Source organism: Pongo abelii, chromosome 2 (genome assembly GCF_028885655.2).
Source record: "Pongo abelii isolate AG06213 chromosome 2, NHGRI_mPonAbe1-v2.0_pri, whole genome shotgun sequence".
In the NCBI taxonomy this organism is placed as follows: Eukaryota; Metazoa; Chordata; class Mammalia; order Primates; family Hominidae; genus Pongo; species Pongo abelii.
The window spans coordinates 24,260,825-24,287,111 of record NC_085928.1 but is presented as its reverse complement, the minus strand read 5'-3'; the positions used below and the strand labels follow the sequence as shown (position 1 = coordinate 24,287,111).

The following is a 26,287-nucleotide window of genomic DNA, read 5'->3' as shown; positions in this document are numbered from 1 at the left end:
GGTGAAAAAACACCATGGAGAACCATGAGGACATCTCAGTGAAAGGGTGTTAGAAAGATCTTACTACAGGATTTGGGTTTGTGTTCAGTGATTTTGCGAGGAGGATTCAAGAAGTGGAGCTTTGTCCCAGATTACATATTGTCAATAAGATGTTATTCTGATTGGGTATCTTAATGCATCTTATCTAGAAGGTAGGTGGAATAAAGTGAAGCTAAAGCTATGATTGGGAAAAAGGCAGCAGTCAGTCATATTAGTTAGCATAGGGACATAGTCATTTCTGTGGTTCGAACGATGTTCCCATTTTTGTCTGTGTTTAGACATGATTACACAGTGGCCTTCTTTTTGTCTTATTCTATCATGATCATACAGTGGTCTTGCTTAATATTGGTGTTCTGTGACGTTTTTTATGTTTAACAGAACACAGTTTATGCAAAGTTTTGCAGAATGAGGATGTAAACCTGTCTTTTATTGATTATCTTATTAATTTGTCCTTTAGCATGTCATATATATTTAAGAAATATGCTCATGGCCAGGTGCGGTGGCTCACGCCTGTAATCTCAGTACTTTGGGAGGTTGTGGCTGGTGGATCACTTGAGGCCAGGAGTTTGAGACCAGCCTGGCCAACATGGTGAAAGCCCATCTCTACTAAAAATACAAAAATTAGCCGGGCATGGTGGTGGGCGCCTGTAGTCCCAGCTACTCAGGAGGCTGAGGCAGGAGAATTGCTTAAACCTGGGAGGCAGAGGTTACAGTGAGTCAAGATTGTGCCACTGCACTCCAGTCTGGGTGATAGAACGAGACTCTGTCTCAAAAAAACAAAAACAAAACAAAACAAAAAAAGAAATACACTCAGTGTCTGACATTTTGTGGAACTGGATTCAACTCTTTTCCATCTCTTCAACTTTACATTATGATTTTTAAATATATGTAAACAGTAAAAGAATAACTGAATAGTAGTATACCCTCCACTTAGGTCCAATAATTAACGTTTTGCTATTTTGTTTTCTCTGTGTATTCATCTTCGTGGAAGCATCTGGAAGCAAGTTGCAGACATGGTCATACTTCACTCGTAAATACTTTTAATTTTTTTTTTTACATCCCGACGGATAACAGGGGACTCCTAAATATATTAGTGTGAGTTTTCTAATATTAAAGACACCCTGCAACATAGCCACAAATCATTATTATTATTATTTATTATTATTATTTGAGACAGAGTTTCACTCTTGTTGCCCAGGCTGGAGTGCAATGGCCTGATCTCGGCTCCCTGCAACCTCCACTTCCCAGGTTCAAGCGATTCTCCTGCCTCAGCCTCCCAAGTAGCTGAGATTACAGGCACTCGCAACCACGCCCGACTAATATTTGTATTTTTAGTAGAGACAGAGTTTCACCACATTGGCCAGGTTGGTCTCAAACTCCTGACCTCAGGTGATCCTCCCACCTCAGCCTCCCAAAGTGCTGGGATTACAGGCACGAGCCACCACGCCCAGCTGCCAAAAATTAATTATCCATAAATGAATATCCATAAATGTATCCATAAATCATTAATTATCCTGTAACATCAACTCTAATAGACATTTCATATTCACTATTCCTCAATTATTCTAGAATGTCTTCCCTCCCTCCCTCCCTTCCTTCTTTCCTTCCTTCCTTCCTTCCCTCTCTCTCTCTTTCTTTCTCTCTCTCTGTCTCTCTTTTCTGGAGATGGGGCCCCTCTATGTTGCCCAGGCTGGTCTTGAACTCCTGGACACAAGCAACCCTGCCACCTTAGTTTCCCAAAGTTCTGGAATTACATGAGTTAGCCACTGTGCCTGGCTTAGAATGTCTTTTTTATAGCTGTTTGGTTGGGAACTCTGAACCCCAGATATCTGAGACAGGTCTCAGTTAATTTAGAAAATTTATTTTGCGAAGGTTAAGGACACACCTCTGACACAGTCTCAGGAAGTCCCAGTGACATGTGTCCAAGGTGGCTGCGGTACAGCTTGCTTTTATATATTTTGGGCAGACCTAATACATCAATCAATACATGTAAGATTTACATTATTTCAATCTGGAAGGGGAGACAACTCCAAGGGGAGAAGGAGGAACTTTCAGGTCATTGGTACATAAAAAATTATTCTGATTTGCAATTGGTTGAAAGAGTTATTATTGACTGGGAGCTATGGCTTACACGCGTAATCCCAGCACTTTGGGAGGCCGAAGGGAGCAGACTGCTTGAGTTCAGGAGTTCGAGACCAGCCTGGGCAAGATGGCAAAACCCTGTCTCAACAAACAAACAAACAAGTAGTTAAGCATGGTGGCACACGCCAGTAGTCCCAGCTACTCGAGAGGCTGAGGTGGGAGGATTGGTTGAGCCCAGGAGGTGGAGGTTGCAGTGAGCAGAGATTGCGCCACTGCACTCCAGCTGGGCTAACAGAGCCAGAACCTGTCTCAAAAAAAAAAAAAAAAAAAAAAAAAAAAAAAAAAAAAAAAGAGTTATTGTCAGTAGAAAGGAATGTCTGGGTTACCATAAGGGGTTGTGGAGACCAAGGTTTTATCATGCAGATGCAGCCTCCAAGTAGCAGGCGTCCGAGGGAATAGATGATAAATATTTCTTACCAGACTTAAGGTCTGTGTTGATGTTCATGAGGCATGTCCAATCCCCTCTTTCATCACGGCCTGAACTAGATTTTCAGGTTAAATCTGGAATGCTCTTGGCCAAGAGGAGGGGCCCATTTGGATGGCTGCGGGGGCCTTAGCATTTTATTTTTGGTTTACAGAACCAAGAATCTTCAGTACTTACAGCAGTTAATCAGTAACTTCAATCCTTTATTAGAAGGAACAAGAGTTTCTCGGCCGGGCGCAGGGGCTCACGTCTGTAATCCCAGCACTTTGGAAGGCGGAGGCTAGCGGATTGCCTGAGATAGGGAGTTCGAGACCAGCCTGACCGACATGATGAAACCTCGTCTCTACTAAAAATACAAAAATTAGACGGGCGTGGTGGCAGGCGCCTGTAATCACAACTACTCGGGAGGCTGAGACAGGAGAATCGCTTGAACTGGGAGGCGGAGGTTGCAGTTAGCCGAGACGGGGCCTTGGCACTCCATCTAGCCTGAGGAACAAGAGCGAAACTCCGTCCCAAAAAAAAGAAAAGAAAAGAAAAAAAAGTTTCCCGAGCAATTCACTTTTCGCACATTGGAGCAGGGTACGCCCTCTCCTGGGAGGCACAGTAGTTTGAGGTTGGGAATAGGGAAGGCTCACTGTGACCCTTAGAAAGACAAGCCTCCAGGCTAACCCAGTAACACCCATCGTCAGGAATCCTTCACGGCCGCCGGAGGGCGCAAGGAGTTGCGGCTGGAAGTACTCGGAGGGCCGGCGGAGGAGGCGCGCAGAGCCTGTAGCTCGCAGCGCGCGCTGGAGGTGGGCACGGGGCGGTGCGCGCGGGGCGGTGCGCGCGGGGCGGTGCGCGCGGGGCGGTGCGCGCGGGGCGGTGCGCGCGGGGCGGTGCGCGCGGGGCGGTGCCGCGCGGCGGAGGGAGCCGCGATGGAGGGCGCTCCGACTGTCCGCCAGGTAAGCGGGCCTTGCTGGGGCAGGTTCCCATCTGTGGCTTTACCCGACTTTCTCTCACGGTGATTGCTTGAACCTTCTCAGATTACAGTTAATCCCTCCCTTCCCTTTTCTTCGTGCTCTTTGGAGTAATACGGAAAGTTGTTACCGAGGAAACGGTTTCCTGTGCCTCTGCGAGCCGTTTCCCTACGGGCGGTGGTGGGGACATTTGCTTCCCTGTGGGCGTTGAGGGCTTGAATTTGGTCCGGAAATGTCCTGGTGCGGATGTCTCAGCCCCAGGCCCCATGGTCGTGATTCTGACCCACTGTCACGTTTTTCCAGCCTTGCCCCCTTCCTTTCATTCTCAGCCCTGTTGCAAGGGTCCGGATAGTTTAAATCACTGTGCTGTCAGCCAAGTTTTTGATTTCAACTAATCTAGTTTTATTTGTTTACTACCTTATTTGACAAAACGGAAAGCGTGCTTATTAATATTCAGGATGAAACCCCGCTTTTGTTGTACGGGCGCCTGCGTTTCTGAACACCGTCCTCCTTCTACATTGGTTTGTGTGTATGTATTTTACTTTTAGAGAACTGCGGTCAGTGCTGTATCTTCTGAAGAGCGTTATAGTTTACAGATTGGTGGAGGTACACAAATGTTGAATGAACAAATGAATGAGTGTTATTTCACTTGATTTGAAAAACATTACTATGAAATAGTCAAGCTGGATATTCATGAACCCAATCAGTCACTGATTCAGTTATGTCCCTGGCACTGGGTGTTCGGGATTAGATGGTGATTAACACAGACATGATCCCTGCTCTCAATAAGCTTATTGTCTAGACTAGAGATAAAATAATTTCCTCTATTGTAGAGTTAAGGAACAGATGTACAGAGATTGACTTTGCTAAGGACCACACAGCTAATAAGTCAGAGAGACAGGAATCTACTGTAGCCACCCCAGAAAGCCAGAATGGACCCCCACCCCAAGTTTGATTCAGGTGTAGAAACTGATGATGCCACACACACACCATGAGGGTGGAGTGTGGTGGCGCAATCTCGGCTCACTACAAGCTCTGCCTCCCGGGTTCACGCCATTCTCCTGCCTCAGCCTCCCCAGTAGCTGGAACTATAGGCATCCGCCACCACACCTGGCTAATTTTTTGTGTTTTTAGTAGAGACGAGGTTTCACCGTGTTAGCCAGGATGGTCTTGAACTCCTGACCTCATGATCTGCCCGCCTCGGCCTCCCAAAATGCTGGGATTACAGGCTTGAGCCACCACCGTACCCGGCCCTGAAAAAGTCTTTTACTTACATAATTAAGGTCTCTGGGGAGAGCAAGACAGGCCTCTCAAGCAGCACTAAAATGGCTTAAGAGAGCCGCAGGAAAAAACTGGTTCCAGGTCTTTTTTTCTGGTTAGGGTTAGGGAGTGGGGCCAGGGTGAGAGGTCCTGTATGCAGACAGGGGATTACTTGAATTTCTCACCCAAGATGAAGAGAGGAGCACCCAGGCTTTCTTATTAGCTTACCCAGATGAGGTACAGAAGAGGAAGAAGGAGGGTGAGGCAAACAAAGTAGACTGAGACTTGTGATAATTCACCCTTGATGTTTGATGACTGACATGCACCATTTGAATTCGAATTTGAATTTAAGTCAGCCATTGTGGCCCAGTGCAGTGGCTCATGCCTGTAATTCTAGCACTTTGGGAGGCCAAGGCAGAAAGAAGTATCGCTTGAGGACAGGAATTTGAGACCAGCCTGGGCAACATAGCAAGACCCTGTATCTACTAAAAAAAAAAAAAAATTAACTGGGTATGATTGTGTGGCGCCTGTAGTCCTAGTACTTGGGAGGCTGAAGATAGGAAGTGATAGGAAAGATCACTTGAGCACAGGAGGTTGAGACTGCAGTGACCCCTGTTTGTGCCATTGCACTCCAGCCTGGGTGACAGAGACCAAATTATTTTCAGAAATTTAACCAAGATGGTAGGCCTTACACGATGTGTGGCACAATGGCCCATCCTCCTTTTGTGAGCTCCTTTGTGAGTATGTCAAAAGACTGTCCTCAGGGGAGGATGTCATCAATGGAATGTTATACTTGTGCTCCTGGAGAAAATTTGATGCAGTTAAGATCTTTCCTGTAAAGGTTGTGTATGATGGCAAGACTGCGTACTCTATATGGTTAGCCAGGTAAGGAGATATTATGTCTCTCTGGAGGTGAAGACCAACTATGGCTGAGGAGGTGTTGAAAGAGACACTGAACAGAACATATTAGCCAAATCTATCACAGCAAAATATTTACTAGTTGTGGACTGAATAGTCAGTAATTTCAATAATATTGGGTATAGGGGCCTTCCTGGGTAAAATGACATCATCGAGGATGCAGTAATGAACCATGAGGTACCATTCATTCTTATCAAGTTTAACAGGCCAAACTGGGCTGTTAAATGGAGAAGCAGTAGGGATAATTACTTTCACAAAGTACTTCTTTCTTTCTTTTTTTTTTTTGTGAGACAGAGTCTTGCTCTGTCACCCAGGCTGGAGTGCAGTGGCACAATCTCAGCTCACCGCAACCTCCACCTCCCGAGTTCAAGCAATTCTCCTGCCTCAGCCTCCCAAGTAGCTGGGATTACAGGCATGTACCACTACACCCAGCTAATTTTTGTATTTTTTTTTAGTTGAGACGGAGTTTTACCATGTTGGTCAGGCTGGTCTCGAACTCCTGACCTCGTGATCCACCTGGCTTGGCCTCCCAAAGTGCTGAGATTACAGGTGTGAGCTACCGTGCCTGGCTGAAGTAGGTCTTACATAACAAGTTTCAGTCCTTGAAGGCCCTGTTTTGTTTTATATTGGGTTGTATAATTTTAACTGGGCATTGAGAGTGGTGGTCCATGGGGTCTCACTGTTTTGCTTATTTTGAGACAGAGTCTTGCTCTGTCACCTGGGCTGAAGTACAATGATGCAATCACAACTTACTGTGATCTCCAACTCTTGGACTCAGGCAGTCCTCCCACCTCAGCCTCCCAAGTAGCTAGGACTACATGTGTGTACCACTATGCCAGGCTAATCTTTAAATTTTTTGTAGAGAGGGGGCCTTGCTATATTGCCCAGCTTGTTCTCCATACTCTTGGCCTGAAGTGATCCTCCTGCCTCAGTCTGCCAAAATGTTGGGATTATACGTGTGAGCCAACATACCCAGCCTGTTGTCCCACTTCTTTGAAAGCCAATTTGTAAGCTCTAAAGACTTGATTTAAATTTAGTTTATTACTAATTGGGTCAGAGTGTCCATGGCCACAATAGGATATTTCAGGGCAATGTATACCACCATCATGGAGTATTTAGGCAAAGGAATAGTTCTGATGGTTAAAGTGAGGCATACCTACTTGTTGTCTATTTTATGTTGAATAACTCCTAAGATTGTAGGGGATACCTTGTTTAAATTTAGTGGGAACTCTAGGTATAACTGTAATTTGAGACCCAATATTGATTAAAGCCATGAAGATTTGCCAATTGCTGCATTTTAGCCGATGTTGAAGTTAACTTAGAACCTATGTTGTAGAGGCACAAAAGCCAGTCTTTTATCTTTTATTATATAAATTATTTTAAATTCTGTATGTTTCATTAGATCAGTTTATGGACTTCAGTTTCAGTTTTTTGTTTTTGTTTTTGTTTTGCTGTTGTATGTTTTCTCCCCTTCTATCCATGTTTGTTGGTTTCTCCCTCTCTTTTTGGAGGTTACTGGATATACTTCAGGTGGAGGAGGTCTTCTCTACCCTCTCATGTTTACAAATTTCTTTCTCCAGAGAGCCTCAAATCAGTATCATCGTGGTTAGGGGCTTCCCCCATGGCAATGGTTATTTATAGGGTTTAAGAACCTCAAGTTTGGCCAGGTGCAGTGGCTCATGCCTTTAATCCTAGCACTTTGGGAGGCTTAGGCGGGCCGATCACATGAGGTCAGGAGTTTGTGACCAGCCTGGCCAACATGGTGAAACCCCATCTCTACTAAAAATTCAAAAATTAGCCAGGTGAGGTGGTGCACACTTGTAATCCCAGCTACTCGGGAGACTGAGGTAGGAAAATTGCTTGAACCTGGGAGGTAGAGGTTGCAGTGAGCCGAGATCGCGCCACTGCACTCGAGCCTGGGCGACAGAGCAAGACTGTCTCAAAAAAAAAAAAAAAAAAAAAAAAGAACCTCAAGCTCTCAAGCTTAAGTGGAGCAGCAGCAGCAGAGGTATTTAAGGATCCTGGTCCACCATACGATGTGTTTTTGTTGTTGTTGTTGTTGTTTGTTTGTTTGAGACAGGGTTTTGCTTTGCCGGCCAGGCTGGAGTGCTGTAGCGTGATCATGGCTTACTACAGTCTTGACCTGCCAGGCTCAGGCAATCCTCCCATCTCAGCCTCCTGAACAGCTGGGACCATAGGCGCGTGCCACCATGCCTGGCAAATTTTTTGATATTTTTTATAGAGACAGGGTCTCACTGTGTTGCCCAGGCTGGTCTCAAACTCCTGGGCTCAAGAGATCCTCCTGCCTCAGCCTCCCAGAGTGCTGGGATTATAGGCATGAGTCACTGTGCCTGGCCCATATGCTTTTATAATGGCTACTCCTCCTTACTCCCCTATTCCATATTCTCTTTTTTCTTTTTTTTAACTCCCTGATGAGTGCTCTTACTTGAGCAATTACCCGATGGGCCCGTGTTTTTTTGAGACAGAGTCTGGCTCTGTCACCCAGGCTGGCATGCAGTGGTGTGATCTCAGCTCACTGCAACCTCCTCCTCCTGGGTTCAAGCAATTCTACTGCCTCAGCTTCTGAGTAGCTGGGACTACAGGCCAGCTAATTTTTTGTATTTTTAGCAGAGACAGGGTTTCATTATATTGGCCAGGCTGGTCTTGAACTCCTGGCCTCAAGTGATCCCAAAGTGTTGGGATTACAGGCATGAGCCACCTCGCACAGCTGGCACATCTTATTAGTTTGTTTAAACACCATTGTTTGTATAAATCAGAGCTTATTTACTAATTTCTCTATTGATGGACGGTGAGGTTATTTCCACTTTCATAGTATTAACAAACATTCTTGACTCTATGTGTATATTAAATTGCTGCGTTGCAGTATATGTCTATCTTCTTTCCTACTGGGCATTGCAAATTGTTCTCCAAAATAGTTGTACAAATGGGCACTCCCATTAAATTGTATTTTTATTATTTATTGTTCCTCTAGCAGACTGGGCACTTCTAGAGACGGAGGACTTTGTTTTATTCATCTTTGCATCCCTAGTGCCAACCAAACTACCTAGCAAATAATAGTAGTTGGAAAATCTTTGTTGCATGTATAAATGTATGAACTTGGCTGGGTGAGGTGGCTCATGCTTATAATCCCAGCATTTCTGGAGGCTGAGGTAGGAAGATTGCTTTGGCCCAGGAGTTCAAGGCTGCAGTGAGCTATGATTGGGCCATTACACTCCAGTCTGGGTGAAAGAGTGAGACCCTGTCTCTAAAGAAAATAAAATAAGAATAAAAAATAAATAAAAATAAATATATAACTATATGAACTATTTATTACTGTCTTCGAAACATTTAAATATTGCCCTTTTAAAATTAATGTATATGTTGTGAACATTAACTTTTTTCTTTTTAAAATGGCCATTTCTCAATAAATAATTTACATAGTTTGATATTTGTTTCCAGGTGATGAATGAAGGGGATTCAAGCCTTGCCACCGAGTTACAGGAAGATGTAGAGGAAAATCCTAGTCCAACTGTGGAAGAGAATAATGTGGTAGTTAAAAAACAGGGGCCAAATTTACATAATTGGAGTGGTGACTGGAGCTTTTGGGTAATTTCTTTTTTTACCTCTTTATTTTAATCTTGAATACAAATTTTCTTTAAATCTGCAAGGAGTCATATAGTATTTGTAAAATTTCCTTCTTAGCTTCTAGATTTTAGATGTTTGAGTTTTAGTCCAAAGTCCCAAAGACATTTCTGATTATTCTCTCCTTTGACCACTAGAATGCACTGTTGTCTGGTTCGATGGAATGGAATTAATCTGCTTCAATTTCCTTGTGTGAAAACTACACCACAGAAGTGGATTCCACTAACACTGTAGCTCACTGTATTGTCAAGAGACTAACGTTATATAGAAACCAGATTTCTAAATGTTACTGAGAAGCCAGCTATTTTGTATAATTTTGATTTAAAAAATTCATTCCTGTACCTAAAGAAAGTTTAGCAATGTTCAACCTGTAGTGCATAATGACTATAAGATGGTTTTAAAGTTAGAAGCTACATATTCTGTTTCCATTGTGTTCACTCGGTTGTGTAATCTGGATGTGCTTCAGGTTTCCCCATTGTAAAATGAGACTACTGCTTGTTGATTAGGCACGTTAAGATCTTAGAGTCTTTTTGGAAAAAAAAAACACTTCTGTATGTTACAAATGCTAACATTTATCATATTAAAGGACTCATTCTAAATCTAGCAATTCCTATGAGAGTTATGAACCATTTGATAGAATCTGGTATGATACAACTATAAGTGAAAATTATGTAGGATGGTAAAGCATGTATAGTTCCAATTAGTTCATTAGAAAGCTGATCTCTTGGCTGGGCACAATAGCTCATGCCTGTAATCCCAGCATTTTGAGAGGCTGAGGTGGGCAGATTACTTGAGCCCAGGAGTTTGAGACCAGCCTGGGTAACATGGCAAAACCCAGTCTCTACAAACAAACAAACAAAAATTAGCCAGGCCTGGTGGCACATGCCTACAGGCTACATCCCAGCTACTCAGGAGGCTGAGGTGGGAGGATCACCTGAGCCTGGGAAATTGAGGCTGCATTGAGCCATGATCACGCCACTGCCCTCCAGCCTGGGTAACAGAGAGAGAATCTGTCTCAAAAAAAAAAAAAAAAAAATCTCATCTTTTGAGGATTAGGTATCCTTGGTAGCAGATTTTCTTGTAATTTTAGAGTAGGCTAAAAAAAGATTCATTAACAGGTTATAAAGATTAGTACAAGTACCATCATTCTGTTCATAATTAGCAGTTCAGTTCATTGGAATCTTAACTGTTCAGTTCATTGGAATGAACTGTTCAGTTCATTGAATGAACAGTTCAGTTCATTGGAATCTTAAGATTCAGTTATTGAATCTTAACGTGACTAAAAGTTTTGATTTCCTATTAAGAAACGTGACATCATAAGTTTTTTTGAAATATTTTCTAAGGAAAATGTTTAATTGCTAAGAAATATACAAAAATAACAATACATCCTAAAAATAATGTCATCTCTATTGACTGTATTATTTTTGGTCACATTTAGAAAAGGTTTATGACAATATTGTAGTATTATGACCTTTCTGCACTAATTTTTTTTTTTGAGGCAGAGTTTCGCTCTTGTCACCCAGGCCGGAGTGCAATGGTGCGATCTCCAGTCATTGCAACCTCTGCCTCCTGGGTTCAAGTGATTCTCCAGCCTCAGCCTCCCAAGTAGCTGGGATTACAGGCACCTGTCACCACACCCAGCTAATTTTGTATTTTTAGTAGAGACGGGGTTTCATCACGTTGGCCAGGCTGGTCTTGAACTCCCGACCTCAGGTGATCCGCCTGCCTCGGCCTCCCAGAGTGCTGGGATTACAGGCATGAGCCACTGCACCCGGCCTCTGCACTAATTTTTTTTATAGCTTATGTTTTAGATTGGGGAACCTTCTTAGGTTTAAGGACTATCTACAGGGCTAGTTACTGTGGTTACTATTGACAGACTTAAAGCAAGAAAAATGGTAATGCAATAAAAGGAAAAAGCAAAGGAATGAGATAATTTAGAAATAGGAGAGAAAAAAAGAGGGATGTGTTCTAGATCCTTGCTACTAAAGGTATCGTATGGGGGCCAGCAGATTTGGCATCATCTGCTGGCAATGCAGAATCTTGGGCCCAACCTCAGACTTACTGGATCACAATCTTCATTTTTCACAAGATTTTTAGGTGATTTACATTTAAATTAAAGTTTGAGAAGCACTGATTTAGAGTGTCAGAGGTTTACTTTGGCTCAGTTTGGGCCCCTAAGCTGATTGCAAACACTTTATTTTAAGGACGTTGTATATGAATTCACATAGAATAGACCTAAAGAGAAGTACAGTATCTCATAAGTTTTACAGACTTTTCTACAGGTCAGTTACCCAGACACCAGAACGGTCAACAACTCAGAAGCAAATAAAAACAAAAAAAAGACCCCACGTAGCTAAATCAGAGTTCACGCTGATATATCGGGTAATAGGAGAGATCCTCAAATCTTCATTTGGTGTTTCTTTAATATATTTTTTGCTATATTTTTTATAAGCTTAAATAAACTGAATAGGATATTGAAGGTAGGGAAATTAGTTGATAATAACACATAGATACCAGCAAGAAATGATAGCAGAAACTTGAAAAAAGTGAAGAAACCCAGACCTTTTTTTTTTACTTTTTAATTTTTTTACTGATAGCTCTTATTCTCTTTCATCATTCAAGTTTGTTCAAAACATTACAAGAGGCATGAAAGGAAAAATAATTGCATTTTTAAAACTCAGTCTGTCCAAAATATAACATATGAAACCATGCTGTTATATCTTAGGCAATAAAAGCATTCAAAGTTAATTTGATATCAAAGTTCAAGATGAAGACTAACCTCAAAGTATGGCATGTGCAATGAAACCTGGACCTTTTAATGTGGAGGCCAAAGCTCTGTGCGGCTAAGTTGACTCTAAATAGTGCTGTAGCTGGTAGAAATGGTGTTTTAAAAGTCTGGAAAATAAATAATTCATTTTTTCTCTGCCATTTAAAATCCATCAACATCTACCACAACTCTAGCATGTTGCTGTTGTTTTCTTCATTCTCCCCCAAATAAAGTAGGTATTGAAGAAAAACAAATATGATGGGGAGTTCACTGAGGGGTCTAAAATTAACACAAGGAAGACAAGCCAGGCATTGTAGCACATGCCTGTAGTCCCAGCTGCTCAGGAGGCCTAAGAAAGGGGATCACTCGAGCCCAGGAGTTTGAATCCAGCCTAGGCAATATAGTGAGATCCTGTCTCTAAAACAAACAAATGAAAATAAAACAAAACACAAGGAAGACAAGTAGCATAACAGGAATGTATTCATAAAGCACATGACCTGGTACATAAGCAAATAATTAGGGATGTCAGAGCCATTTCACTGGAATACCCAAGGAATCTGGAGTTGTGCTTTTTCACTTTAGAGAGGTTTCTAGCAAAAGAATGGATAACTTTAAAAAGTAGTGGTATTTAAAGAGTTAAGCTACAGGGATCTGGGAAGTTCACTAATGTAGAATAATTAATATGATCTAGCCTGGCTAAATCAGTTGTTCCACAGTAGTGAATTTAGAGGGCAGCATGATGTAATTGAACACATTGGAGACTGGGAACAAAACATCTGGAATAGAGTCTCTGCTCTGCATCTGGTGATTTCAGAGTGTGGTCATCTTGAGTATGTTGCATAACCTGTCTCACCTCAGTTACCTCACCTATAAAATCAGGGATTGGGTCATGGTATTACAACACCAGTCTGTCTTGAATTAGTAGTAACCTCATGCTGTTTAACAGATTGGCTAATAAGTGCCTTTCTGACAGTAAGACTAATTTAAATAATAAGAATTAACTCTCCATGGCTATTGATAGTGAGCAACAGCTTCAGATTTTCAGATTTTCTATTTCAATTCTGTAGTATAAAGATAAGAATCTTAGTTGTTGTATTTGTTTTATTTTTTTATTTTAAAATATTGGGCCAGACATTGTGGCTCATGCTTATAATCCCAGCGCTTTGGGAGGCCAGGGTGGGAGGACCACTTGAGGCCAGGAGTTTGAGACCAACCTGAGCAACATAGTAAGACCCCTGTCTCAACAAAACAAAATAAAAAGTAGCTGGCTATGGTGGCTTGCACCTGTAGTCCCAGCCACTTGGGAGGCTGACATGGAAGGATTGCTTGAGTCCAGGATTTGAGGTTATGGTGCGCTGTGATCATGCCACTGCACTCCAGGCTAGGCGACAGAGAGAGACACTGTCTCAATAAAATAAAATAAAATATTTAATTCTAGTATGTGAGAAATGAGTTTTATTATTACCTTTTAAACCCTAATGAAACAATAAAAATTATGTGAAATGATGAAGTGAAATTTAAAATAATGGCAAATATTTATGCTTTTGCCCATTATCTTAGTAAAAACATATATAACAAAATGTAAAACAAACAAGCAACCAAAAAACCCTTAAAACAAAAGACTTACTTTCTTCTTGGCTAGAGTAATAGTTTATTCCATGTGGATTAAGATCCCAGAGGCAAGGCAGACAAAGATCTGCAGCAGATGCATTTATTTAGTGCAACTTCTTTTAGTGATACAGAGTAAGCAACTTTTGGGAGTAGAAAATAGCCTTTGAGATTATTCATTGTGTGCAGAAGATGACATACTTACCTGGGATTTTTTAATAGAAGTAATAGTGCTTTGGATAAGGTAGTTAATATTAAATATTCTTTTGTGCTTTGATATTTCATTAATATTAAGTTCTTTAAAAATATTTGTCAATTGTATATACTTACTTTTTTTTTTTTTTTTGCTGTAAGTTTATTCAATGGAAAATAATACTCTCCAGTTTTACTGAGGTGGCTGACCACGTCCACGACCAAATCTGCCTTAAAACTGGAATTCGGTTGCTGACCCAGCCCCAGCCTTGACTTTCTTATTGGCACCAGGGGGCATAGCACTCCGTCTGTAGGTATCTCTGTCGGCTTCCCCTTTTGTGAGTCTTGCAGGTCGCTCGCCCTCCAGATCTTTAGGCCAAGGCCTGCCAGTCTCTGGACAGCTGCAGCGTAGGGTGGCAGGCACAATCTCTGGGGCAGATGAAGATAATCACGGAGATACTGGATGCCCTCATTAGTAAGGTACCAGTAGAAATGTCTCCAGGCAAACTGTACCTTCACGTAGCCTCGGGACTTGAGAGACTGCATGGCCTTCATGACATGAAGGTTGGGCACATTCTTGTCTGCCAGCTCGGGTGCTTAGGCATGTGGACGTCCTTCTTGGCCACCATGACTCCCTCCTTAAAAAGGAGTTCATAAATGGCAATGCGGTTCTTCTTAGGCATCAACATCTCCGTGGCTATAGGGTCCGGGGCTGGGGCTGGAAAGGCTATATTTACTTTTTTTATTTTTTTATTTTTTTATTTTTATTTTTTTTAGATGGAGTCTTGCTCTGTCACCCAGGCTGGAGTGCAGTGGCATGATCTCGGCTCATTGCAAACTCTGCCTCCCGGGTTCACACCATTCTCCTGCCTCAGCCTCCTGAGTAGCTGGAACTACAGGCGTGTGCCACCACGCCCGGCTAATTTTTTGTATTTTTAGTAGAGACAGGGTTTCATCATGTTAGCCAGATGGTCTCGATCTCCTGACCTTGTGATCTGCCTGCCTCAGCCTCCCAAAGTGCTGGGATTACAGGCGTGAGCCACTGCACCCGGCCTATACTTCAATAGCAGATTTAGCTAATCGTTGTATTTTTAAACTGGAGGGATTTGTAAAGTTTTCTGAAATGCATAACTAAAATTAAGTTTGCTCAGGGGTCCTTTGTGTGTTCCTCTTTGAATAATTGTTTATTTGAAAATCTTGAAAACTATGCATAAAGAAGATAGGAAATCTCAGATTCCTCAGGTCTTTGATTTAGGAAGGGAAGTAGAAAAAAAGATGGAGTAGGAGAATTTTAAAAAAGATTAGAGTTTGAATTGATTATTTCTTTTTTTTTTATTTTAAAACATTTTAAGAATAAACAGATTTTCAAGCATTATCTACATATATGCAAATAATAACTAGTATACTTAGGTTTTAATAGAAAATATTTATATTTGAATTTTTCTAGATAATAGTCAAGATTTCTTTCATTTTTTTTTTTTTTTTTTGAGATGGTCTCACTCTGTTGCCCAGGCTGGAGTGCAGCGCCGTGATCTCAGCTCATTGCAGCCTCCGCCTCCTGGGTTCAAGTGATTCTCCTGCCTCAGCCTCCTGAGTAGCTGGGACTACAGGTGCACGCCAACAGCTGAGCTAATTTTTGTATTTTTAGTAGAGATGGGGTTTCACCATGTGAGCCAGGCTGGTCTCAAGCTCCTGACCTCAGGTGATCCATCCACCTCAGCCTCCCAAAGTGCTGGGATTGCAGGCCTGAACCACTGTGCCTGGCCAAGTTTTCTTTAACTGTGCAAAAAATCAGAAGTCTTTATTCTGTACTTTATTTATTTATTTATTTGAGGCACAGTCTCACTCTGTCAGCCGGGCTGGAGTGCAGTGGCATGATCTCGGCTCACTGCAACCTCCGCCTCCTGGGCTCAAGCGATTCTCGTGCCTCAGCCTCCTGAGTAGCTGGGATGAGAGGTGCATACCACCACTCTCGGTCTATTCTGTACTTTATCAGTAACTTATCCTACTCACATTATTTACAGGTAAATTTTTCTACTTAGAAATGGGGAATAAAACTGATTTTTTTTTTGCCACAAATCTGATTTAGACATACATAGTAAGGATTAATTAATGTTGTACTATTAAAAAAAAATCCCAAGAGGATTAATTAGTATGTTTGTAACATACTTTGGCAACTGGGGAGAATAGGTTTCCTGTAATCATGTTGTCCTCCACAACAACATGTCTTGAGTTTATTCAAGCTTATAAAGGATATTTCAGATTTTTACTTTGGTGACTGATAAAAAAGAATAAACTCATTTTCTAATTTATGTTGGATTAAAAAAACATTTTATCCAATTTGAAAAATTTTAAGTATAGTTAGATACTGCTCGATAAACCTAGATATCTTTTAACAGTTTTAGGTTTAATTGTAAAGGAATAAAAACCAACACTTCTGGCAATACAAGAAGGGGACTATTTAAATGCTCTTCTGCTAAGGGCACCTGGCAATGCTAGATGAAATATTTCAAACTTTTTTGTAATAATGCATGTCTTGGCTCACAAAACAGCGAGGGAAATATACCTAAGGGGTAAAAAAAAAAAAAGAGGGAACTGATTACCAGAGTTGTAAGCCCATGAGCTAATGCTGAGGTACCCCTGAGGAATTTGCTCAGCTTTAATGGCTATGTTGTGATAGGAGATAGGAGATAGCACCTTGAACTTGTATGAGCTGTAACTGAGAACTCTTTATAAAGCCTGACTCCCATACCCTCTGTGAAATACAGATGAAAAGAATCCACTACATCCACAGGTTGAAGACAAGGAAACTTGTCTGTCTAAGCCAGGGCTTAGGGTGGGAGTAGGGGTAGTTTCTCCTGAGAATATGTAACTATAATCCATCTCTAACTGTAGTCCATCTCTCATGAAGTTTTGGGGCTTGGATTTAGTACTCTGTAAGTGAGCAGAGATTCAATAAATAGCGTATTTGACCCTCCAAAACTTCAGATAATAAAACTATTATACCAAATAAAGACTACAAAAGTCATATGATATTGTAAGGACAATAGAAGGAATTAAAAGTAGTATAAATGGATAGGAAATTCTCAAGAACACCAGGCAGATTTGAAAAAATAATCAAATACAACTTCTAGAAATGAAAAATATGGTCACTGAAATAATCGTAATTAAAGAATGCAGTGGGCTTGGGAAATGGCAACTAAAGAGAGATCAGTAAACTGAAAGATATATACGTATTAGGAAATTCCTCAAATTGTATCACTGAGAGATAAAGAAAGTATGAAAGAGAGCAGTTTAAGATGTAAAGGGAATAGTAGAGAAGTCCACTACGAATCTTATATCAGTTTCAGAAGATGAACACAGAGAATGAGCAAGAGGCAATATTCAAAGAGAATGTGCATGAAAGATTTTCACTCAAGTTGAAGGGCTTCATAATCAGGAATTGCAGTGAGCTGCGCATGGATAAATTAAGGAGCATGTGAGCAGAGACATTATTATCTTAAAAGTGGCAAAGGTAGATATACATGAATTAAGAAAGGAATGGTCTTATTTATTCATTTATTAGAGTGTCTTCTATGCACGAGAATGTTCTAAGTGAACAGGACAGCCTCTCTACCACTCTGGATCTGACAACAGAATGGGAGCCGGACAGCATATAACTAACCAAATGTACTATGTCAGGTAGTGATAGAAGCTATGAAGACAACAAAAGAATGTAAAGGTATAGAGAATAACATGGAAGGGAGTAGCATTTTTAATTAGGATGGTCAGGAATAGCTTCTCTGAGGAAGTGCCATTAGAGAGAGGCTTAAATGGTGGGGGCGGGTGAGAGAAGGAGAACACCAGTGAATTCTGGAAGGGAAGGGAAAGCGCAGTGGTGTTCTATGGAAAGGCTCTGAGGCTGGAATGAGATTGGCTTGCTTGACAAATAGCCTGCTGAAGGGATTGATGTGGTGAGTGAGGGAACAAGAAAGATCAGGGATAATTATTCCTAGGTTTCTGGTCAGTGCAACTGGGTACATGGGAGTGCCATTTAGGGGAAGAAAAGACTGAGGGAGAAGTAGGTTCTGGCATGTGGGGAAATCAAGAGTTTTTTTTTTTTTTTGTAATTGAGTTGGCAATGCGTGTTTGATATATGGATAGAAAGGTCAGGTGTGCTATTGAATATACTACTCAAATCTTAGGGGAGAGATTGGAGCCAGAAGTAAATTGAGAAGTTTCAAGTAGGCATGATACTTAAAGACAGACTTATGAAGACTGGATGAGATCACTTAGGGAGAAAATATGGATAGAGAAGAGAAGTGGACTCTCCAATGTTCAAAACTTCAGGTGGTGGAGCAGAAAGTGGCAAAAAAGCCTGAGGTTTGGTTAAGAGATAGAAGAAAATCTTAAAAAGCGTGGTGTCCTCAAAGGCAAGTGAAGGAAGCCTTTCAAAGACAATGATCTACTGTGTTAGGTTGAGTTAGGTGCAACCTGAGAATTGGGCATTGGATTTGCAAGATGGGGCTTGTTAAGGTCATTAGAAGTACAATTTAAGGGCAAAAACCTGACAAGTGCCAGCTTTTGGACTGTTGTCCTAATCTTCTTTTGTAAAATTTGACTTATGGTTGTTTAAAGAAGGGCCAAAGGAAGAAAATTCATGTTTCATTGAAAACATATATACTTCTTTAAAGATTACCATATCAACATGAAAAAAATCTTTTGGGGGAAAAACTTAACTACTAAGAAATTGCTTTACCAATAAATTAACATATTTAATAAATGGCATAGAGAATATGGAAATTAACTAGAATGGTGATATGTTACTGGGATATTTAATAAGTCTTCAACCTAAGTATAGCCCTTTGATCATCTAGGGCAATGAGATATTTAAATAGCACATAAAAAACAAATCTAAGATAATACAAAATTTCTAGCTCTACCTGCCTTTCCAAAAAACCTTTCTTAGATATGATCTGTGCACATAAAAACAGTGACACTGAGCTGGGCGTGGTGGCTCACACTTGTAATCCCAGCACTTTGGGAGGCCGAGGTGGGCGGATCACCTGAGGTCGGGAGTTTGAGACCAGCCTGACCAACATGGAGAAACCCTGTCTCTACTAAAAATACAAAATCAGCTGGGCGTGGTGGCACATGCCTGTAATCCCAGCTACTTGGGAAGCTGAGGCAGGAGAATCGCTTGAACCCAGTAGGTGGAGGTTGTGGTGAGTTGAGATCACGCCATTGCAGTCCAGCCTGGGTAACAAGATCAAAACTCTGTCTCAAAAACAAACAAAACACAAAACAAAACAAAACAAAAACAGTGACACTGAATCCTATGAGCTACATGGGAGAGTGACTTTCTATCACCTTAGTAATACTTGGATCAATAATTGATTTTGGCTGGCCACAGTGGCTCATGCCTGTAATCCCAGCACTTTGGGAGGCCAAGGCGGGCAGATCACTTGAGGCCAGGAGTTCGAGATCAGCCTGGCCAACATGGCAAAACCCCCTCTCTAATAAAAATAAAAAAAAATAAGCTGAGCATGGTGGTGCGTGCTTGTAATCCCAGCTACTCGGAAGGCTGAGGTGGGAGAATTGCTTGAACCCAGGAGATGGAGGTTGCAGTGAGCCGAGATCACACCACTGTACTCCAGCCTGGGTGACAGAGTGAGACTCTGTCTCAGAAAAAAAAAAGAAAAAAAAAGAAAAAAAAATAATTAAATGATTTTAATTGCATTATTTCTCCGGAGAAGATGTTAGTAAGTAAAATGGCCTAAAGGTAAGTGGTTGGAGGAAGGGGAAAATGGTGTGGTGTATTGACCTCTGAATCAGCTGTAAACATTTTCCCCTCTTACATAGAAATAACACTTTAAAAAGTCTTTTTTTTTGAGGCAGAGCCTTGCTCTGTCACCCCGGCTGGAGTGCAGTGGTGTGATCTCGGCTCACTACAACCTCTGCCTCCCTGTTTCTAGGGATTCTCCTGCCTCAGCCTCTCGAGTAGCTGGAATTACAGGCGCGTGCCACCAGCTGAGCTAATTTTTGTATTTTTAGTAGAGTTGCGGTTTCAACATGTTGGCCAGGCTGGTCTCGAACTCCTGACCTCGGGGGATCTGCCCGCCTCGGCCTCCCAAAGTGCTGGGATTACGGCTGTGAGCCACCGCGCCCAGCTGGAATTAACACATTTATTCTGATTGTATCAACCTCCTCCTCTTTTACTTTTTTTCTCTTTTACTTCTCGGTAAAAGAGGTAAGTGTAGAGTCACATGCATTTTTTAAGAAATAATAGGGATCCCTGTATCCTTTAAACAATTTCCCCCAGTAGTAACATCTCGTGAAGCTATAGTACAATATCACAACTAAGATATTGACATGGATAGAATCAAGAACATTTTCATCACAACAGGAATTCCTCATGTTACCCTTTTATAAATATAGCCGCTTTCCTCCCACTGCCACCTCCTACGTTACCCCCGGCTAGTCTGTTCTCCAGATTTATTTATTTGTTTATGTATTTGTGTATTTATTTATTTAGAGACAGAGTCCCGCTCTGCCGCCCAGGCTGGAGTGCAGTGGTGCGATCTCAGCTCACTGCAACCTCCACCTCCTGAGTTCAAGCAATTCTCCCATCTGAGCCTTTGGAGTAGCTGGGATTACAGGTGTGTGCCACCACGCCCGGCTAATTTTTGTATTTTTGGCAGAGTCAGGTTTCTCCATGTTGGCCAGGCTGGTCGCAAACTCCTGACCTCAAGTGATCCGCCTGCCTCAGCATCCCAAAATGTTGGGATTACAGGCGTGAGCCACTGTGCCCAGCTGCCTTTTTTTTTTTTTTTAAAGATAGATCTGGCTCTGTTGCCCAGACTGGAGTGCTGTGGTATAATCTCGGCTCACTGCAACCTCCATCTCCTAGGCTCAGAGATCCTCCTGCCTCAGCCTCAGCCTCCTGAGTGGTTAGGACTATAGGCATGTGCTACTGTACTCGGCTAATTTTTGTATTTTTAGTAGAGATGGGGTTTCACCATGTTGCCCAGGCTGGTCTTGAACTCCTGAGCTCAAGTGATCCCCCTGCCTTGGCATCCCAAAAAGCTAGCATTATAGGCATGAGCCACCATGCTCAGCCCTGTATGCCTTTTATTTCCTTAACAAAACAAAACAAAACAAACAAAAAAAAACAACCAAAAACTCAATTGCACTGGCTGAATCTTCCAGCACTATGTTTAATAAGAACGGGGAGAGTGGACATTCCTGCCTTTTTTCTGATCTTGTGAGGAAATCATTAAGGCTTTTATCATTAAGGTATTTTTTAAACTATAGGTATTTTGTAGATGCTCTTAATCAAATTCAGGAAGTTCTCTTATATTCCTTTTTTTTTTTTTTTTTTTGAGATGGAGTTTTGCTCTGTCGCCCAGGCTGGGGTGCAGTGGCATGATCTCGGCTCACTGCAAGCTCCGCCTCCCGGGTTCATTCCATTCTCCTGCCTCAGCCTCCTGAGTAGCTGGGACTACAGGCGCCTGCCACCATGCCCGGGTAATTTTTTGTATTTTTAGTAGAGATGGGGTTTCACCGTGTTAGCCAGGATGGTCTCGATCGCCTGACCTCGTGATCCGCCTGCCTTGGCCTCCCAAAGTGCTAGGATTACAGGCATGAGCCACCGCATCCAGCCTGTATTCCTATTTTTTAAGATTTTTTGGCTGGGTGTGGTGGCTCACGTCTGTAATCCCAGCACTTTGGGAGGCCAAGGCAGGTGGATCACGAGGTCAGGAATTCAAGACAAGCCTGGCCAAGATGGTGAAACCCCATCTCTACTAAAAATACAAAAAATTAGCCAGGCGTGGTGGCACGCGCCTGTAATCCCAGCTACTCAGGAGGCTGAGGCGAAGAATTGCTTAAACTGGGGGAGTGGAAGTTGCAGTGAGCTGAGATCATGCCACTGCACTCCAGCCTGGGTGACAGAGTGAGACTCTGTCTCAAAAAAAAAAGAGTTTTTATCACAAATGGACGTTGAATTTTGTCAAATATTATTCCTATATCAAGTGATATGACTGTGTAATTTTTAAAAGCATGTTCATATGGTGGGTTACATTGATTGACTGATTTTTTTAATATTGAACCAGCCTTGGATGCTGGAATAAACTCCACTTGGTCATGTTATATAATTCTTTTTATTTATGGCTGAATTGTATTTGCTAATATTTTGTTAAGGATTTTTATATCTATATACATGAGGGATATTGTTCTGTAATTTTCTATTTTTTCTAATGTCTTTATCTGGTTTGGTATTGGGGTAATACCAGCTTCATAAATGAATTGGGAAGTGTTCCCTCTTGTTCTGTTTTTTGGAGAGATTGTATATAATTAATTTTTTTAGTGTTTTGTAGAATTCTCCAGTAAAACTATCTGGGCCTGGAGATTTCTTCCTTGGGAAATTTTAAATTGTGAACTTAATTTCCTTAATATTTAATGGTAGTTTGTGTTTTTTGATAATCAATCCATTTCTTCTAAGTTGTCATATTTACATATGTAGAGTTCTTTTGTTTTGTTTTTGAGATGGAGTCTCACTCTGTTGCCCAGGCTGGAGTGCACTGGCACGATCTCAGCTCACTGCAGCCTCCACCTCCCAGGTTCAAGTGATTCTCCTGCCTCAGCCTCCCAAGTAGCTGGGATTACAGGTGTATGCCTGTAATCCCAGCTACTTTTTTTTTTTTTTTTTCGAGACAGAGTCTTAATCTGTTGCCAGGCTGGAGTGCAGTGGTTCGATCTCGGCTCACTGCAACCCCCACCTCCCAGGTTCAAGTGATTCCCCTGCCTTAGCCTCCCAAGTAGCTGAGACTACAGGCTCACTCCACCACACCTGGCTAATTTTTTGTATTTTAGTAGAGACAGGGTTTCACCATGTTGGCCAGGATGGTCTCCATCTCCTGACCTTGTGACCCACCTGCCTTGTCTTCCCAAAGTGCTGGAATTACAGGTGTGAGCCACTGCGCCCGGCCTCCCAGCTACTTTTGTATTTTTAGTAGAGATGGGGTTTTACCATGTTGACCAGGCTGGTCTCAAACTCCTGACCTTAGGTGACCCGTCCTCCTTGGCTTCCCAAAGTGCTAAGATTACAGGTGTGAGCCACTGTGCCCAGCCTCATTACATGTGTAGAGTTCTTTATAGTATTTTGCTATATCCTTTTGAGTTCTGTAGGGTTTACAGTACTGACCCTCTTTTATTCCTGATATTGGTAGTTCGTGTCTTCTTTCACTCTTTTTTGTCAGTCTTGCTAGAGGTTTTATCAATTTTATTATTTTTAAAGAATCAGCTCTTTGTTTTATTGATATTCTCCATTATTTTTGTTTCAGTTTCACTAGTTTCTGCTCTTTTTTATTTACTTTTTATTGTTTTGGGTTTATTTTATATTTTACTCTTTCACTTCTAAGTTCTTGAGTTGGATGCTTAGATTATTTCAGACTTTTCCTTTTTTTCTAATGTGGGCATTTAGTGCTATAAATTTCTCTCTCATCTTTAGCTGTGTCCCACAAATTTTGATATGTTACATTAAGGTTTTAATTTTCATCAGTTCAGTGTGTTATTTTATTTCCCTTGAGACTTTCTCTTTGACCCTTGACTCTAGATGGATTATCTAGAGGTGTGTTGTTTAGTTTCCAAGTGTTTGGAGATTTTGAGCTATTTTTCTATTATTGATTTCTAGTTTGATTTCATTATAGTCAGAAAATATACACTGTATGGTTTCATTTCTCTCAAATTTCTTGAGGTATGGCCGAGTATATAGTCTATTTTGGTAATGTTCCAGGACAGTTGATATTATTAGGTTTTAATATGCATTTGAAATACCTTAGAGAACCTAGATTAGGCATATTTCCACAAAATACACAAATTACTGAAACAGACTCAAGAAGAAAGAGAAAATCTTAATAGACCTATGACAAGGAAATAGATTGAATTAGTGAAAAAACAAAAACCAAAGAAACCCTCGATCCCCAAAACTAAAATGACAACAACAGCAACTAACTTTTCACGAAGAAAAGCTCAGGACCAGGTGCTTTATTGGTATATTCTAGTATATTCTATCAGATGTTTAAAGAAGAATGAACACAAATCCTTCAAAAACTCTTTCAAAAAAAAACAGAAAAGGAGGCAGTACTTCCCAGATTATTCTGTGAGGCCAGTAATACCTTGATTCCAAAACCAAAACTAATTGTAATTCTGTACACTGGCAGTGAACATCCTTAACATGAAATTAAGAAAACAATTCCATTTACAGTGCTATCAAATGAATAAAATAGGAATAATTTTTTAAAAAATTTTTTTTATTTTTATTTTTTGACATGGAGTCTCACTCTTTCACCCAGGCTGGAGTGTAGTGACGCAATCTTGGCTCACTGCAACCTCTGCCTCCTGGGTTCAAGCAATTCTCTTGCCTCAGCCGCCTGAGTAGCTGGGATTACAGGCGTGTGACACCACGCCCAGCTAATTTTTGTATTTTTAGTGGAGACAGGGTTTCACCATGTTGGTCAGACTGGTCTCAAACTCCTGACCTCATGATCTGCCTGCCTCGGCCTCCCAAAGTGCTGGGAGCCACTGCACTCGGCCAAAATGGGGATGTAATACTTGTATACTGAAAACAACAAAACTTTACTGAAAGACGTTTAAAAAGACATTAATAATTGGAAAGACATGCCATATTCATGGATTGGGAAGCTTAATGTTGTTAATGATGGCAATACTCCTCAGACTAATATACAGATTCAACACTATCATATCAAAATTCAAATAGATTTTTTTGTAAAAATGGACAAGCAGTACCCAAGCTCCTCTGGATATGCAAAGGACCCAGAATAGCCAAAATAATCTTGAAAAAGAATGAAATTGGAAGATGTACACTTCCCAATTTCAAGGATTACTACAAAGCTATAATAATCAAGATAGTGGGGATTGGCATAAAAATAGACTTATGGGCCAGGCGCAGTCCTCACACCTGTAATTCCAGCACTTTGGGAGGCCAAGGCAGGCAGATCACCTGAGGTCAGGAGTTCAAGACCAACCTGGCTAACATGGTGAAAGCCATCTCTACTAAAAATATAAAAAATTAGCTGGGCTTGGTGGTGGGCACCTGTAATCCCAGCTACTCAGGACGCTGAGGCAGGAGAATCGCTTGAACCCGGGAGGCAGAGGTTGCAGTGAGCTGAGATCATGCTATTGCACTACAGCCTGGGGAACAAGAGCGAAACTCTGTCTTTAAAAAAAAAAAAAAAAAAAAAAGGAAAAAGAAAAAAATAGACTTATGTGTTAATGGAGTAGAATTGGGAGTTCAGAAATAAACCCTTAAGTTTATGATAAATTGATTTTTGAGTGTCAAAACAATTTAATGAGGGAAAGATTAGTCTTTTCCACAAATGATACAACTAGATATACACATGCAAAGGAATGAATTTGGACCCTCACTTCACACCATATACATGAATCAACTTGAAATTTATCATAGACTTACATGTAAGAGCTAAAACTAAAACTCTTAGAAGAAAACATAGGTTTAAATCTTCATGAACTTTGGATTAGGCAATAGTTTCTTAGATATGACATGAAAATCTCAAGTGACAGAAGAAAAAATAGATAAATTGGACCTCATTAAAATTAGAGCCATGTTTGGTGGTGTGTACCTGTCTTCCCAGCTACTTAGGAGGCTGAAGTGGGAGTTCGCTTGAGGCCAGGAGTTTGAGGCTGCACTGTGCTATGATCGTGCCTGTGGATAGCCACTGCCCTCCATCCTGGGCAACAAAGTGAGACCCCATTTCTAAAAAATAAAAAATAAAAATTTATGTGCTTCAAGGAGTTCATTAAGAAAATGAAAAGATCACCCACAGAATGAGAAAATATCTGAAAATATTGGATAAGGGACTTGTACTAGAATGTGTAAAGAACTCTTACATAGCTCAATAATAAAAATACAAACCAATTAAAAATGGCCAAAATGTTAATAGACATTTCTCCATTTATACCCAATAAACACATGAAAACATGTCCAACATCAATAGTTATGAGGTAAATGTAAATCAGGACTACAATGGTATTGGGGGAACCTGCCCCTGATAGTCACAAAGGTTCTTTTCTATTTTCCCTAAGTGTCGGCCGGTCTGAGAAATAAAGGGACAGAGTACAAAAGAGAGAAATTTTAAAGCTGGGCGTCCAGGGGAGACATCCCATGTCAGTAGATTCTGTGATGCCCCCGAGCCGTAAAACCAGCAAGTTTTTATTAGTGATTTTCAAAGAGGAGGGAGTGTACATTCGAATAGGGGGTGGGTCACAGAGATCACGTGCTTCACAAGGTAATAGAATATCACAAGGCAAATGGAG

General features: G+C 41.2%; 1 protein-coding gene and 1 pseudogene across 3 annotated transcripts in view; one reads left to right on the top strand and one right to left on the bottom strand.

Moving 5' to 3' along the window:
* The first annotated feature begins 3,335 nt into the window (after positions 1–3,335).
* GRAMD1C (GRAM domain containing 1C) overlaps positions 3,336–26,287 on the top strand; it is a 106,673-nt gene continuing 83,721 nt past the window's right edge. The window contains exons 1-2 of one of the 3 annotated variants that reach the window (XM_024244018.3): positions 3,336–3,399; positions 9,202–9,348. In XM_024244018.3, the coding sequence (XP_024099786.3) occupies positions 9,205–9,348 (144 nt within the window). In that variant the 5' untranslated portion in view covers positions 3,336–3,399; positions 9,202–9,204. 3 annotated transcript variants of the gene reach the window in all.
* On the bottom strand, positions 14,145–14,658 carry LOC112132704 (small ribosomal subunit protein eS10-like; annotated as a pseudogene).